Source organism: Saprolegnia diclina (assembly GCF_000281045.1).
Source record: "Saprolegnia diclina VS20 unplaced genomic scaffold supercont1.17, whole genome shotgun sequence".
Lineage (NCBI taxonomy): Eukaryota > Oomycota > Saprolegniomycetes > Saprolegniales > Saprolegniaceae > Saprolegnia > Saprolegnia diclina.
In genome coordinates this window covers 207,601-218,393 of record NW_008246084.1, presented here as the reverse complement: position 1 = coordinate 218,393, position 10,793 = coordinate 207,601, and the positions used below count along the sequence as shown (strand labels likewise).

The following is a 10,793-nucleotide window of genomic DNA, read 5'->3' as shown; positions in this document are numbered from 1 at the left end:
CGGCTGCGCTCGACTCCGAACGCTCTGACGGCGACGCCCACCCGTTGGCCGCGACCACAAAGAAGGTCGTCATGGTCACGTTCACGAACGAGCATCCGTTCAACCTGCGCAAGCGGGGCCCCGAGCCGTGCTGCGATGAGTGCGCGAAGTTCAAGCCGAATGCGCTCACGTCGGCCACCAACACGGTGCTCTTGGCTGGGACGTACCAGTGTACGTTCTGCCGCGACTGGACGTACTACAAACTCCACCGCAAGCACAAGCGCACCCGCGCCGACGCCCGCCTTGACGCGCTCTCGGTTTGAGCTTTTTGTTTTTGGATATTTGCAGAATAGTGGAGCAGCGTATGTAGTAATTTCTCTCGTGAAATTTAACTGCTGCCATGTGACTGCTATCGTAGCGCATCGCTTGCACCGTTCTATGACAATCGCGTCGGCTCTCGAATCTGAGGACGCGTCGCAGCAACCTCTGATCCAGCGCATTAAACTCGGCGCCATCAACGACGGAACCTCGAGATCCGAGTTTCGGCAGCGAATATTGTTGTAGTATTCGATCGTACTAGTAACGATTTAGAAGAGATGGGTCTGGTACTGTAGATTGCTCAGCACTCAGCACGGTTCATGTCGCAAGTGTCGTGCCAACGACGATATTTTGGTAGACATATGTCTCTCTCTGTAGCCAAACAACATTTTCGTCATTTTGCTTGGTGCTCGAGCTTTTCCCAACACGACGTGGTACTTCACAAGCGTATACGCTCCACTATCATGACCCTGAACTTGGAGATTAGGGGTAGGTTTCAACTGTAAGACAACTTGTACTTAGCAAAGTTAGTTTAGTTTTTCCACGTAAGTGAAATCCCACGCTGGCGAAAGTAGCGCAAAATGTAGCGGTAGGCGCCAATGGGAAAGCCGATCGCGAGGCCCGACACAATGTAAAAGAGGTAGTCGACCTCCTGGAGGGATGAGTTGAGGTTCATGCCGAACGCGCCGACGACAAATGTTGGCACCGTGATGAGCGTCGTCCAGAGCGTCAGCGTCAGGTTGAGCGTCATGAGGTAGTTGCGCTTGGCGTCGAGCTTGAGCATCGCAATGTTTTTCGTGTTGAGCATGTTTTCCAGCATGAGCGCCACGCGCGTTTGCGTATCGTAAATATCCTAGTCGGATAAATCATTATTTGGCATTTTTTCATACATTTTCACTACGTAAAAGGTTTACCTCCAAGTAGACTTCCAGAAGCGACTCGAGCTCTTCCGAATCAAAGCTAAAGAGGTCGTACACAAGCGCCGGGTCGTCGTGCAGCTAGTTGGTTCATGTAAACCCATACTATGGCATAAAATGTATACCTTGGTCAAGTGCATCATGCGCAAATCTTCTTCATTTTCGAGAATGTCCACAAACGCCTTGCGGGTGCCCGTGACCTGGACCAGAGAATATTGTTGGTCCGTAGTCGTAGCATATTTGAGTTGATAATACGCGCGAATTGAGTTCGTCGAGCGTGTTCTTCATTGAACGAAGCGTCTCGAGCTCGCCGGCGAGCGTCGCGTCTTGGCTCATCTTGTCGATGGCCGCTTGGGCTTGCGGCAAGACCCGCGCAGAGTCCTTCTCGAGGATCCTACAGTCAGCAACAGTATGAAAATCTCGTTTCGAGCAGCACTCTGTACGTGCAAATGGTCAAAAGCAGCGATTCCAGCGCCCTACAAGCCATTAGCCATTTCCTAGGTATAGAAAAGGGCTAGGCAGCACGAACGTAAACTCAAACGGGTGGTCCTGCGAATCAAATTCTTTGAAATTGGACTCAAGCAGAGGAATGACGCCCTCGGCGCCTTCTTGGAGGAAGATGACGCAGTTGTTTTGCATAATGATGGCGCGGATCGGGTCTAAGGAACATGGTAAGTGGCGTTCGTTTAGACGCCCGATACATTCCTACCGGCGTTGACGAGGATCGCGCCGCGCCGCACCGTGATCGACGGCTTGCTCGCAATCGCAAACGCATTGTCGAGCTTGCGAATGTCGCGCATGTGAATGTTCTACGCCAAATGGGCTAATTCAACGCCACTATTTGAGCTCATCTTTGTACCGGAATGTCGACCACACCCTTGTTACTCCGACTGCTCGGACGCGCTTTCACGTGCGCGCGGTACTCTGGCGTGTCACTCTACGTCATCTCATCATACTGCACTAGACGACGTGGGATGACATACCCACGTGGACGCGGGCACGGCTGCTTTCCGCACCATCTTGAGTACATCATGGCGGCTAAAGTCTTCGTGCGTCATGCGGCCCGTCGGGTCAAACCGCAGCGTCTACACTACTGTCTCAACTGCTAATACCACATGTTTGTTTACCAGTCGCTTGCCAAAGAGCATGGGCGACGTGTCCGACGCCTTGTCCCGGCGCCGGCGAGCATCGTACACCGCGTCCTTCAACTTGGGCGACAATAGCGTATCGAGGAGCGCGCTGCCACTGCTATGCAAGAAGAGCGGGCACTGCAAGCTCGTGTAGTTGACCATCGGGTGCCACGTCGTCGCGTTGCGCGAGATGTCGCTCGCGCGCAGCTCGGTGCGCGTCGTCGTCCCAAGCAGCGTCACGTTTTCAATCGCAATCTTCTTGGACAATGTGTCCGCCCACATGCGTGTCACGTACGGCGAAAAGAGCATGTGGATGAGCCCCGTCGAGACGGCGCCAATGCCCTACGCGCCATGAGCACTGCGTCCGCAACGTCCTGTACCGTGAGGGCGCCGTAGATGGCCAGCTACGCAGAGTAAACAAGGTAAACGCGGCGAATCCAAGCGCGTGTACCTGGCTTGGCGTCGCGAGCGGAAAGTGGCCGAGCGTGTACGCCATTGGGATGCCCACGCACGTAATGGCGTTGGTCGCCGCCATGGCCCGCGTGATCGCCGTCACCCGAGCTGCGAGCGGCGCTTCGTACACGAGCGGCAATTGCTTGGGCGGCAATGGCTCGACCGAGCTCAAGGCGCGGACAGCGAGCCGCATGCATGGCCCGCCGAGCCGCACCGAGCCGCGTTGAAGCCCTCGCAGCATCATCGTCTTGTTCGAAAGTGCACTTTCGTAGACTTGGTGTTTGCATGCGATGGATTCGCGGCTTGTGATTGGTCCATGCCAGGGCCAGAACGACGTGGTTGATCCCAGCAGCGTCGCTTCCGCTGTCGACCGGCTTGCTCATGGAGAGACTCTCTTGATACAGTGGCTCGGCCTCGAATGGGTCTCGCGTTGCATGCGCACTGTGCTTGGTGCTCTCGAAACGGGGCCGACAATACGGCGATACTCCAACAACGCAGAATTCCCCGGCATTAGCGACTTATTGTGTCTAAAACGGGGTACAAGGTAGAAATGACAAGCTCACAGAGGTTGCTTTAGTCGTTAAAAAGAGGGAATATGTTGCCACGACGTGAACTGTGTTATAACATTGCTCTAACAACTGGTCCATTTAATTTAACGTTAGTTTAACGTGGTTTTTGACGTGGTCGCCATTGCGTGCTGTGGTCATGTTCGCTCGCACGTCGCGCTCGATGCTCAAGGCCCAGCTCAAGGCGCCGGCGAGAGCCTTCAGCAGCCGCGCGTCCAAGCCGTCGGCGTCGTCGTCCAAGCGCGAGTTCTCAGCCTTCCTCTTTGAGGCCCACGCCGCCTGCAAGGGCAAGCGCTGCCTCCAGATGGACGCGATCCCGCGCGCCGACAACTGCGGCGAAGACTCGTTCTTTATCTCGCAGGCGTACGTGGGCGTCGCCGACGGCGTCGGTGGCTGGAACGAGAACAACGTCGACCCGAGCCGCATCTCGCGCGCGCTCATGCGCAACGCGCTGACGCTGGCCGACGGATCGCGCTCGACGTCTGAGATCCTCGAGAAAGCGTACGCAATGGTCCTCGACGACGACCACGTCGAGGCCGGGTCGACGACCGCGTGCATTCTCAACATCAAGGAAGACCCCAAGACAGGCGCGCCGATTCTCGAGTACTCGAACTTGGGCGACTCTGGCTTTTGCATTGTCCGCAACGGCGCAGTCTGGTTCCGCAGCGCGTTCCAGTCAATTGGCCTCGCGCCGTACCAGCTCGCCAAGATCCCTCCGCGCTTCCGCGTCATGGGTGCCATGGAGAACATGCCAAGCGAGGTACGTGGGAGGGACACTGCGTCTCTGATGGCTGCGTCGTCCTTAGGCCAACACGGGCGAGATCGAGCTCCAGGACGGCGACCTCATTGTCCTCGCGACGGACGGTGTCTGGGACAACTTTGCGCGGGACCTCCAAGAAGTACCTGCCTTCTTCCCTGTACGCTGACGACTCTCCGCCGCTTCTTCAAACTCACGGTTCCGCGTAGCCGGTCGCGTCGTGGCGCCGGTACTGGCATGGGCGTATCCAGTCGCTCCTCGGCGTCCTCTCGGTGAAGGACCTCAAGGACGCAGCGACAAGCATCGTGCAAGCGTCGCTCGACCACAACCTCAAGCCCGACGACATCACGGTCATTGTGGCGCGCATCTCGATCAAGCCGACCGCGCGCTTGTAGGTAGACAATCCACTGTACATGAAACGCAAGACACTGTACACGACACGATTCTATGTTGGCGGTGACGAAGAGAGCTAATACACCGGACTACGCGTTGAAGCTCTCGCCACACCCGCACGTGCCCTTGGCGTTGGGGTTCTCAAATGTGAACTCGGCCGAGACGGGCGTGATCTACATGCGCGATGAGGCGCTGGTTCGCGATGACGGCCATGCTACCTTGTAGTCCATGGTGGTGCCCACGATGTGGAAGAGCGCCTTGGGCTCGACGAATACCCGGACGCCTATGATGCGTGAGTCGTCATCGTCGTCATCGACGAAAACCATACCCTTGTCGTTGACTTCTTCTTCAAATTTGATCTTCTCGGTCGCATAGTTCATCGTGTATGAGAGACCGCTGCAGCCGCCTAGAGCCATGGTGAGCTATGGGAGGCCATGAAGTGGCGGCGTACGGGTCCGGACGCCAATGCGCAGTCCGATCGCGTCCGGCTGGTTCTCGAGCAGCTCCTTGATGCGGTCCGCCGCTCCTTGTGTCTACGCCAGCGTGAGCTCCATGCACAGGATGACGCATGGCCTACGAGGATGATGGGCGCGGGGACCTCCCGGCGGACGCGCGGGGCCTTGACCTTGGGCAGGACGACCTTGGTGCTGAATCGGCGCAACATGATGAGATGAGGAAGGCAAAGGAACCCTGCTGGACACCACTGCTCGGATTTATGACCAATGGGACGCCGAGTTCGAAAACACCCAACTCTGGGCCTCGGCCCGGCCATGACACTGATTATGGTAGGATGGTACCGATCTCTAAGACCGTCGATAGACCATGCGCATGCAGTGATACCTCATAATTGAAGATAACACGCACAATGAAAGACCGCGAAAATGGATGCCACCCCAGCACCGAGGCAATGAGCCATCTCGAGTTGGGTGGAGCTATCCAAGGAAGAAAGGTCCGAACGACCTCGAAGGCATTTGACTTGATTTTTGTATGTTCTTTTTTTCTTGAACTTGGCGGTATTTCCACCAATCACAGCGATGGACCGAATTCGACCGAATTCTGTGCGATCTTCGGCGGGGGTGTAGACAGGTAGCAAAAAAGCGACGCGTCTCACGATTCCAGCGATTGCATCAAGAGCGACCATCGGAGACAACTTGTCTATCAGGTCATAGACAATTATCGAGTTGCCGCACGCTATCCATATCGGCCAGATCCACGATGTGCTCGTATCTGACGGCGCTTTGGGACGCACTTCCGCAGCAACGTCGGACAGGCTTCCGCTCCCATGGGTGTCATGCAGCCAACGGGCGTCATCCATCTTTATCACCTACCAACATACATCATCGAGCGGTAAGCTTTCTTCTCGTGTGCCGGTACGAGCCAGTGGACGCTTCTCCTTCTTGCAGCGAAGCATGCCGACGGTCGCTTCTACCAGCGTCGCAAAGGCGAGGTAGGACACGCCGACTTACTCGATCAAATGAAGACTTACTCGATCAATTGAAGAACGTCCGCGCAATGCTGGGGTGATCACCTTTGCGCTACCCTTTCCTCAGCTACACTGCGCTAATATCGGAAGCCGCGAGTGGGCACAAATGGTGTACGAGACCCACGTCCTGGGCCATGTAGTAGTGACAGGCAGCGCTCAACACCTATTGACGTCCTTCCGAATCACATACCTCGATCGACGTCAACGTCGGGGCCGACGCGCCATTCTTGGCCCTCTCGGCCAATGACAACGTGCCAGCCTACGAATTAGATACTAAATCATACCACCTCGTCGTTAATTCGTACTACATTGTATCGCTTGATGCATCGAGCGCGTCGGAAGCGTAAAACTGCGTCCAACTCCTGCGCCCAGCGCATTTTTTGTATGCGCCTCCTGGTACATGCATCAACGATGGCGTTGCGTGCACCTTTGCTCATCTTTGCAAGCGCTGCAGCCTGGGCTCCAAATCCTGGTTGCGTGTATTTAGTCGATTGCAGTGTATCCGGAAACGACCGGTTTTTCCGGATAGTTCATTCGGAGCTTGTTTGTGGTGGCCATCATGGAGAAGCTGCAGGAGCTGAGCTTGATCTCCAAGGTATGTTCGGAGCTCGAGAGTCACCTGGGCATGAGTGAGCGTACGCTGGCAGAGTTCATCATCGACCTCGCTCGCGGCTCCAAGGATGGCAAGACCTTCTACGCCGATCTCTCGGCCAACGGCGCCGAGTTCCCGATGACCTTTGCCTTGCACCTCTACCAGCTCGTCCACACGATGACCAAGAAGCCGGCAAAGAAGCCAATCTTGCCGACGAGCGACGCGCCGTTTCCAGGCCTCGCGCGGCCCAACTCGAAGCCCATCAACGACGAGACGCTCGACGTACAAGACATTGCTGGCCTTGGCGACGCCGACCGCGCGCCGCCCGCCTCGTCTCGCCGCGACAAGAGCCGGTCCCGGTCGCGCGATCGGTACCGCAAGCGTAGCCGCAGTCGCAGCCGCGACGATCGCCGTCGGGACCGCCGTCGGTCGCGCGAGCGCGAGCGCCCGGTCGAGCTCCACGAGATCTACAACGGTCGCGTCTCCAAGCTCATGGACTTTGGCATCTTTGTCGAGCTCGAAGGCGTGCGCGGGACGAAGGAAGGTCTTGTGCACGTGCGCAACATTAGCGACGCACGCATTACGCACCCCAAGGAAGCCGTCCGGCGCGGCGACCGCGTCAAGGTCAAGGCCATCTCGGTCACGGGCAAGCTCATGCTCTCGATGCGCGATGTCGACCAAAAGACAGGCCGCGACCTCATGCCCATGCGGGCCAACTCGGGCGTCGACAACCGGACCGACTCCAAGTCGTGGGTCAACCCGACCGCGCCCGGCATGCAAGAAATCGACCGCGACGAGTACGAAAACACGAGCCGCGCGCGCGCCGTCCAGCGCATGTCGTCGCCCGAGCGCTTTGAGGCGCGGCAGCTCATCAACGCCGGCGTGCTCTCGGTCTCCGAGTACCCGACGTTTGACGACGACCACGGCTTGCTCAACATGGAAGAGACGGAAGAGGAGTTTGAGGTCGAGCTCAACGAAGACGAGCCGACGTTCTTGCGCGGGCAGACGAAGGCGGCGCTCGAAATGTCGCCAGTCCGCATCGTCAAGAACCCGGACGGGTCGCTCTCGCGCGCGGCCATGCAGCAGTCGTCGCTCGCCAAGGAGCGGCGGGAGCTCCGCCAGACGCAGCAAAACGAGCTGCTCGACTCGATCCCAAAGGACCTCAACCGCCCTTGGGAGGACCCGATGCCCGAAGCCGGCGAGCGCCACTTTGCGACCGAGCTCCGCGGTATCAACATGGGCTCGTCGTTCGAGTTGCCCGAGTGGAAGAGCAAGGCGCAAGGCAAGAACCTCAGCTACGGCCACGTCTCGGCCAAGAGCATGATCGAGCAGCGCGAGAGTCTCCCAGTGTTCAAGCTCAAAGGCCAGCTCATGCAAGCCATCCGTGACAACCAGATTCTGGTTGTCATTGGCGAAACCGGCAGTGGCAAGACGACGCAGATGACGCAGTACATGGCCGAGATGGGGTTGACGTCGCGCGGGATGATCGGCTGCACGCAGCCGCGCCGTGTCGCTGCGTCGAGCGTCGCCAAGCGCGTCGCCGAAGAGTTTGGGTGCGCGCTCGGCCAAGAAGTCGGGTACGCCGTGCGCTTCGAAGACGTCACGTCACCCGAGACTGTCATCAAGTACATGACGGAAGGTATGCTCATGCGCGAGTACCTTGCCGACGCGACGCTCTCGCGCTACTCGGCGCTCATTCTCGACGAAGCCCACGAGCGTACGATCAACACGGACGTGCTCTTTGGCTTGCTCAAGGCGCTCGTCAAAAAGCGTCCGGAGCTCAAGATCATCGTGACGAGTGCGACCTTGGATGCGGAGAAGTTCTCGCACTACTTTTACGACTGCCCGATCTTTACGATTCCCGGCCGGACGTTCCCGGTTGAGATTTTGTACACAAAGGAGCCGGAAGCCGACTATTTGGACGCGGCGCTCATCACGGTCATGCAGATCCACCTCAGCGAACCCGAGGGCGACATCCTCGTCTTTCTCACCGGTCAAGAAGAGATTGACACGGCGTGCGAGGTGCTCTACCAGCGCATCAAGTCGCTCGGCGCCCTTGCGCCCGAGCTCATCATCCTCCCGGTCTACGGCGCGCTGCCGTCCGAGATGCAGACGCGCATTTTTGAGCCCGCGCCAAAGGGCTCGCGCAAGTGTGTGGTGGCGACCAACATTGCCGAGGCGTCGCTGACGATCGACGGTGTCTACTACGTCGTCGACCCTGGTTTCCAAAAGGAAAAGGCGTTCAACGCCAAGATTGGCATGGACTCGCTCATCGTCGTGCCGTGCTCGCAGGCGTCGGCGCGTCAGCGGGCTGGTCGCGCCGGCCGCACGGGCCCCGGCAAGTGCTATCGCCTCTACACGGAAGCCGCGTACAAGAACGAGATGCTTCCGACCGCGATTCCCGAGATTCAGCGCACGAACCTCGGCACGATTGTGCTGCAGCTCAAGGCCATGGGCATCAACGACCTCATGGGCTTTGCGTTCCTCGACCCGCCGCCCGTGCCGGCGCTCATTGCGGCCATGGAGAACCTGTATGCGCTCGGCGCGCTCGACGACGAAGGCCTCTTGACGCGTCTCGGGAAGAAGATGTCGGAGTTTCCCGTCGAGCCCAAGGACGCCAAAGTGCTCTTGACGAGCGTCGTGCTCGGCTGCTCGGACGAAGTGCTCACGATCATCTCGATGCTCGCGGTCGAGAATGTGTTTTTCCGTCCAAAAGAGAAGCAAGCGCAAGCCGACTCGAAGAAGGCCAAGTTCAACCAGCCCGAAGGCGACCAGCTCACGCTCCTCGCCGTGTACGAAGCATGGAAGCACTCCAAGTTTTCCAACCCGTGGTGCTTTGAGAACTTTATCCAAGCCCGCGCGATCCGCCGCGCGCTGGACGTCCGGAAGCAGCTGCTCTCGACCATGGACCGCTTCAAGATGGATGTGGTCTCGGCGGGCAAAAACTACAACAAGATTCGGCGCGCGATCGTGTCCGGGTACTTTGCCAACTCGGCGAAGAAGGATCCGCAGGAAGGGTACCGCACCATGGTGGAAGGCCAGCCCGTGTACATCCACCCGTCGTCGTCGCTCTTCAACAAGAACCCCGAGTGGGTCATCTACCAAGAACTCGTGCTCACGACCAAGGAGTACATGCGCAACGTCATGGCGATCGACCCCAAGTGGCTCGTCGAGCTTGCACCCGCCTTCTTCAAGAAGGGCGACCCGACCAAGATGACCAAGCAGAAGAAGGCGCAGAAGATCGAGCCGCTCCACGACCGCTTCAACCCGAAAGACTCGTGGCGTCTCAGCCAGCGCCGCGGTTAAGTCGGTCGTGTATATTTTTCATTTTCAATCTTTCAATCTTTCAACCTTCGACGCTTTCGCCAAACACAACCTCGCTGTCGCTAGCATTAGTAGATTCGGATGTTAAATGGCTAGTACTCCAAGATGGGGTCGCCGACGTTCTGAATGAGCGGGATGGTGCATTTGAGGTCAAAGACCTTGCTGAGCACGATCTTGAACACCTTCTGCACGTTCACCGAGTGCGACGCCGAGGTGAAGATCAGCGGCGCCTTCATGGCCTTTGCAAACTTGCGCGCCTAGTCATCTCGTTCCGAATCCGATCTTATAGCGGGTTTCGGACTTGTTTGGTGATGTCGTCTTGCTCTTCGGGTGAGAAGCTCGTCATGTGGTCGTACTTGGTGCCAACGAGGAACGGGAATGCATTCTATCATCACCATCATCATGAGGAGGAGGAGGAGGAAGCGGCGATGGAAAATGAACCTTGTTGATGGCGCGCACTTGGCGGTACCACTCTTTCACGCTCGTGAGCGTCGCCTTGCGCGAGAGGTCAAACATGAAGAGGACGGCGACCGCGTCGTTGCAGACAAGGGGCAGCATGCTAATGAACTCGCGGTGGCCGCCGAGGTCCCAGATGCTAAACGTGATTTCCGTGTTGCGGAGCGTGATAGTCTTCTCCATGAAGTTGACGCCGAGCGTGTGGATGTAGTCTTCGTCAAACTTGCCCTCGACGTACTTGACCATGAGCGACGTTTTGCCGACCTGCGCGTCGCCGACCATGCCGACCTTGACGACCACGTTGTTCCGGCCGGTGGGCACCGCCATGTTGAGGCCCATCTTGGCGTCCTCGCCCTCGTAGCGCTCTTCGTCCGCGTCTGTCGACATGGCTTGGCCTTTCGCTCTCTCGCTGCGATCTTGCCTCG

General features: G+C 57.9%; 6 protein-coding genes across 6 annotated transcripts; 3 read left to right on the top strand and 3 right to left on the bottom strand.

Moving 5' to 3' along the window:
* The first annotated feature begins 61 nt into the window (after window positions 1-61).
* Window positions 62-338, top strand: SDRG_06275 (hypothetical protein). Its single transcript, XM_008612044.1, has one exon. It carries the CDS (start codon window positions 72-74, stop codon window positions 300-302), a length of 231 nt encoding a protein of 76 aa, XP_008610266.1. The 5' UTR covers window positions 62-71; the 3' UTR covers window positions 303-338.
* A 449-nt stretch (window positions 339-787) lies between these two features.
* SDRG_06274 (hypothetical protein) lies at window positions 788-3,172 on the bottom strand. The gene is made up of 12 exons (XM_008612043.1): window positions 2,796-3,172; window positions 2,725-2,748; window positions 2,342-2,686; window positions 2,198-2,299; window positions 2,074-2,151; window positions 1,924-2,023; window positions 1,744-1,873; window positions 1,658-1,690; window positions 1,470-1,608; window positions 1,340-1,414; window positions 1,212-1,295; window positions 788-1,150 (listed from the first exon to the last, which is right to left on the bottom strand). Exons 1-12 carry the CDS (start codon window positions 3,039-3,041, stop codon window positions 830-832), a joined length of 1,677 nt encoding a protein of 558 aa, XP_008610265.1. The 5' UTR covers window positions 3,042-3,172; the 3' UTR covers window positions 788-829.
* A 330-nt stretch (window positions 3,173-3,502) lies between these two features.
* On the top strand, window positions 3,503-4,515 carry SDRG_06273 (hypothetical protein; the record flags this gene model as incomplete). Its single annotated transcript, XM_008612042.1, has 3 exons — window positions 3,503-4,123; window positions 4,170-4,280; window positions 4,330-4,515. The coding sequence occupies 3 exons, from the start codon at window positions 3,503-3,505 to the stop codon at window positions 4,513-4,515; spliced, it is 918 nt and encodes a 305-aa protein (XP_008610264.1).
* Window positions 4,516-4,543: 28 nt separating this feature from the next.
* SDRG_06272 (hypothetical protein) lies at window positions 4,544-5,219 on the bottom strand. The gene is made up of 5 exons (XM_008612041.1): window positions 5,091-5,219; window positions 4,965-5,046; window positions 4,842-4,919; window positions 4,732-4,796; window positions 4,544-4,686 (listed from the first exon to the last, which is right to left on the bottom strand). Exons 1-5 carry the CDS (start codon window positions 5,175-5,177, stop codon window positions 4,603-4,605), a joined length of 396 nt encoding a protein of 131 aa, XP_008610263.1. The 5' UTR covers window positions 5,178-5,219; the 3' UTR covers window positions 4,544-4,602.
* A 1,320-nt stretch (window positions 5,220-6,539) lies between these two features.
* On the top strand, window positions 6,540-9,957 carry SDRG_06271 (adenosinetriphosphatase). Its single transcript, XM_008612040.1, has one exon. The coding sequence runs from the start codon at window positions 6,556-6,558 to the stop codon at window positions 9,892-9,894; it is 3,339 nt and encodes a 1,112-aa protein (XP_008610262.1). The 5' UTR covers window positions 6,540-6,555; the 3' UTR covers window positions 9,895-9,957.
* SDRG_06270 (septum-promoting GTP-binding protein 1) lies at window positions 9,885-10,789 on the bottom strand. The gene is made up of 3 exons (XM_008612039.1): window positions 10,354-10,789; window positions 10,214-10,297; window positions 9,885-10,169 (listed from the first exon to the last, which is right to left on the bottom strand). Exons 1-3 carry the CDS (start codon window positions 10,753-10,755, stop codon window positions 10,005-10,007), a joined length of 651 nt encoding a protein of 216 aa, XP_008610261.1. The 5' UTR covers window positions 10,756-10,789; the 3' UTR covers window positions 9,885-10,004.
* Window positions 10,790-10,793: the final 4 nt, after the last annotated feature.